Below are 4,506 nucleotides of genomic sequence, written 5' to 3' on the forward strand. Positions count from 1 at the left end.
ACTTACAATTGCAACAAAGTAGACAGCCTTGTTTGGAACAAGGAGCTTGTCCCTCAACCAAGGGTTCTTGGAGTTCCTCTGCAACAGACCCCAATCTCTAACAATGTCCCAGTACGTATTGGTGATGGTCGTGATCCCTGAAAAGACTGCTGCCAGGACTTTCAGAGTTGTTCCTTTCTTTAGCTCATACAGTGTTCTTAGCACCAGTGCAGCCACTGTTGTGAAGTACTTGAGACCATTCAGCCCTTGGCTATTGTCTTTCTCCTCGAACAAGCGACGAAGGCACTGCATATATATGAACACCCATGCCAATTTATGAGTTCTTGAATCTTTTTAATTAGTTGTTAACATATACTGTTATTAGCTAGCATACCTGAAGTAACCGAACAACGAATGGGATTGCTGCTACAATTATATAAAAGATTTGATACACATCACTGTCCTGACATTTGTTTAATCTTTGTCTGAAGTTTCCCCATCCATAGTAACAGATGTAGAATTCAAAGCTCCTGATGGCCTGAACCTGTAATATAAGATCAGAGCAGTTACGCTAATGATGTTTGTAGACAATATATTAAGGTTGATGGAATCTAAGGCTAAAAGGAGGAAACCTGGCTGGTAAGTTGATCTGCCAAGAAAAAATCAGGCAGGGTCACCTGTAAAAACAGGAAATTTCAGATTGTCTGAACATTAACTTTAAGATTCCTATGGTCTGTTCTAAAATGTGCAGATTGGCATACTTTAAAAAGAGGAGCACAGATGCAGTGCCAGGCGCATCTGATGAGGAAGAAACGACTTGATCGATACACGATGTTGAGAGGGCAGAATGTTATTATTAGCAGAACCTGGAAATGACAAAATGAGAGAATTTTATTTTATGGTCAAAATAGAAGTTCCATAGCACAATATAATGATAAAATGCAATTAGGCTGCTAGACTTACAGAAATCAGGATCAATGGAACTGACTCGGTGAGCACCTTATAAGTTCTTGTTACAGGGTCCATTTCCATATCCAAGTGCGAGAGAACAGCAGCCAAAGCAAGTACAAAAATGCCTGAAGCAAGGAGGAGAACTTCTCGATAACCAAGTTCTGTTCCTTGCTTGAAGCCAAATATAAAGGGGTAATTTATGCGGTATCGCCTCCAGAAGTATATGTCCCCAGCATACATGAGCATATGTAAGACAATGAATCCAAATAAACTACATAATTAAAGTGCAGATTATTAGTAATTTGTTAAAGTTTACACACTGCAAAATGCACATAAGGCAAGCACACCTGTAAAGTGGGAATATATTTTCCATAAACTGATTACTCCCTTGGTGTTGAAGAAGATTTCTAGCACGTATAGAAACAATAATAGCTACAATTAATGCTATTGAACAGCCCGAGAACAAGCCTGCAAGACATAAAACGAAGGGCTCTTTAGCAAGTGTTTGCTTTATAATTTAAGTCGGTTAGTTTCACGTACAATCTCTCTCACCAAGAAAAAATGTGATTCTGTGCTTCTCGCGCTTCACATGAGGCCTTAAAACACTCATTCCTTTCCTTCTATTTCCATTGGCAAAGTGCTTTATGAATGTGGCTTCTGTTCTTTCCATGAGTCTACTAACCTGGGAATTGAATAGAAAGATGGAAAGAGAAGCAATATGTGATTGCAGCTTTGCAGAATTGCAGGTCTAATCTTAATCTGTTATGAAAAGCAGACAAACCTCATCTGAGCTTCCAAGATAAGACTTATCAACCATCTCTAGGTATGACCTTGAAGCTTTCCTTGAAGTGATCTATACAATACAAACATGAAAATGCATGAAAGCTGAGCAGAGGTTGCAATTAGACTAAACTAACCTCAATATGATAATGGGGGGATAAATATCTATATACCTTGTCATATTTCTTCATGATCTTGGAAAATGCCAATGTGTTCAAGAAACTGGTGCAATGAACAACAGATTTTTCAAATGAATTCAGGGGAAAAACAGTCACTCCATAAACAATTCTGATCAGAAAATGCATTATATTATTATGACCACGTACTACTCACCAGTAACTCTTGAGAAGTCTAAGCTTTCTATAGAACTCCATGAATGCCTTTCTCAATCTTTCTTCAGCCTTCCTTAGCTCGGCCCGGCTGTATTTGAGTTCAGAATTTGATGCCTTCAAAATGTTCTTCAAAGTGGAGATGGGAGTTTCAGGTTGGATGTTGACTCTTACATCGTACAACACGTGTAACGGAGCAGGCCTGAAATCTGTGAAGTTGTTAGTCTTCTCTTCAATAATCCTTGTGTTCTGATCAGCCATTGTCGCAGTTCCTGCAGATGTTCCACCATCATCTTCTCCAACCTCTTCACCGCTCATCTCAATTTCTTGTATTGCATCCATATGTGACTTATTAGCTTCAATGGCTGCAGAATCTCTTGTCTGGTCGGCATTGATATCCACTGGAGGCTTCTCTACGACTATCCGGAGAGCTATAAGTGCATCCATTTGCTTGCTTAGCTCATCCGCTTCCTTCCTCACTTCCTCCACCTTTTCTCTGTAAAACCTTACAACTTTATTGAACTCATCGTCAAGCCGTCTGAAGAACACCAGCTCGTATTCTCCTCCCGCTTCCGACGACATAAGGAACATTGTTTGATACTGCTCCCCTCCAATCCCTTCCTGCTCCACAGCATTCACCAGTATAACTTCATCTTCATGATCGCTCCTCGGAGTACCGCCTCTCGGGCTGCTCAATCGATTCGTCAATCCGCTGAAAGCTCGGTACATTGACAGCCTTCTCTTCAACGAATTCTTCCGCGTCGCCGTCGCCGCCGCCGGAACAGATGATTGCGCCGCCGCATTCCGTCGCCGGAATCTGGAGATATCTTTCAGAACTCCCTTTAGAGAGTTGTAATCCATGTATGCTTCCCCCCATTCCTGAACCTTCTGGGAAGCCAGTTCCTTCCCGAACTTCATGTTTTCGTAGAGATGAGAGCAGAAATGGCTGTCCCAACTGCCCAACCAAATGCCAATTAAGATTCAACTACGAATTACCCACTGAAAGAAAATAGTGTATGTTTCTATCAATTTTCAATAGTACTTTCAATAACTACGCTGCCGTGTACCTATCACCTTTCGTAATAAATACATCTATTTATATCCACATTCGTACAAAAGAAAAACTTTTTTTTATTTACAGATCACACGTTCTGAAATTGCCCATTAGAAAACGAGTAGGGGTACGTAATATTCAATGTAAAATAATACTCCGTATTGAGCAAAGTAAACGGTTTTGATTAGACGTTAATTTGGACCTGATGCATGGATAAGTCCAAGAACCCCGTCTACATCTGAAAAATACACATAAACTCTAGTTTTTACTCTCAACTTGTATTTTCTCTTACAAATTCTTGATGTAGATACTTTTTTCTGAGATCACATGATGAAAATATCCAATTATTGTTTGTCATATCATGAAATAAAAGTGAGAGAATATAATTTGGGAATACATGTAGTATAACTCATCTACATATAGCGGAATTAGCGGGGTTCACCTATGTAAAGATGATATATGGATCCCCGTAAAGTAAAATTTGTATGCGGTACTTTTATGATAAAAGGAAAAAAATTATAATAAAAGTCGTGAGTTTTTTTTTTTTTAATAATTTTATGAATCAGAATATTAATGTAGTATAATGTAAAAAAATTATAATGGAGATTGAGAATATATGTAGTAATGGTATTAGTTTAACTTACACCTATTGTATTGTAAATGAATTGGCCAGCCAATCTTACAATCTACTTGAGCATAATTCTAGTTGACCAACTACGGGATCTTACTATTTCAAGTTGATGATAACATTTAAGATCAATTGTATGATTTGAAATACATTTATGAGAGGACATGAACTAACTTAAATGCCCTATTGATGAAGAGCAGTTGTTATATCGTGGACCATGGTCCACAATGCATTGTGGACCGTGGTCCCAAAACGACGTAGTTTCAGTAAGTGGGAGACGGAGCTCCGTAATTGACACTACAGTTCATCTCAAAAGATACTGCCTTACATTTGTTTTGATATTATCGAATGAAACTGTAGTTATATCGAAATGTAACTGTAGTTATGTTGAAATGTAACTGCAGTGTATATGAACTGATACTGAATAACAGTTTCACATTTGTGTTTTTATATTATCGAATGAAACTGTAGTTATATCAAAATGTAACTGTAGTTGTGTTGAAATGTAACTGCAGTNTGCAGGTTCTTAAGCTGGTTCATCAACTTGTATGTGTTCTGTTACTGTATATCTTCAACATCTTATTTAATAATATGATATGTTTTACCTTAAAAAAATAAAGAAGTAAAAACGTAATAATTATAGGCCTTTTAGATACCATGCAAAGAAGAGGAAACCTAGCTTAATATGAAAAAAATTATTTTAAAATTATGATTAAAGCAATAATAATCATAATTAATAACAACATTTAATTTTGTTCCTATTATATGAGTCATCAACCCAACCC

General features: G+C 37.5%; 1 protein-coding gene across 1 annotated transcript in view; it reads right to left on the reverse strand.

Annotated features, from left to right (window-relative positions):
* LOC116020437 (phosphate transporter PHO1 homolog 3-like) overlaps positions 1-3,095 on the reverse strand; it is an 8,810-nt gene extending 5,715 nt beyond the window's left edge. The window contains exons 1-10 of the mRNA XM_031260910.1: positions 2,044-3,095; positions 1,884-1,932; positions 1,712-1,783; positions 1,483-1,612; positions 1,278-1,398; positions 943-1,201; positions 741-845; positions 612-656; positions 374-523; positions 7-285 (exon numbers count right to left, since the gene is read on the reverse strand). Coding sequence (XP_031116770.1) covers positions 7-285; positions 374-523; positions 612-656; positions 741-845; positions 943-1,201; positions 1,278-1,398; positions 1,483-1,612; positions 1,712-1,783; positions 1,884-1,932; positions 2,044-2,957 — 2,124 coding nt within the window. The 5' untranslated portion in view covers positions 2,958-3,095. The remainder of the gene's footprint in view (positions 1-6; positions 286-373; positions 524-611; positions 657-740; positions 846-942; positions 1,202-1,277; positions 1,399-1,482; positions 1,613-1,711; positions 1,784-1,883; positions 1,933-2,043) is intronic.
* Between the last annotated feature and the right edge of the window lie 1,411 nt (positions 3,096-4,506).

Source organism: Ipomoea triloba, chromosome 5, assembly GCF_003576645.1.
Source record: "Ipomoea triloba cultivar NCNSP0323 chromosome 5, ASM357664v1".
Classification (NCBI taxonomy): Eukaryota; Viridiplantae; Streptophyta; class Magnoliopsida; order Solanales; family Convolvulaceae; genus Ipomoea; species Ipomoea triloba.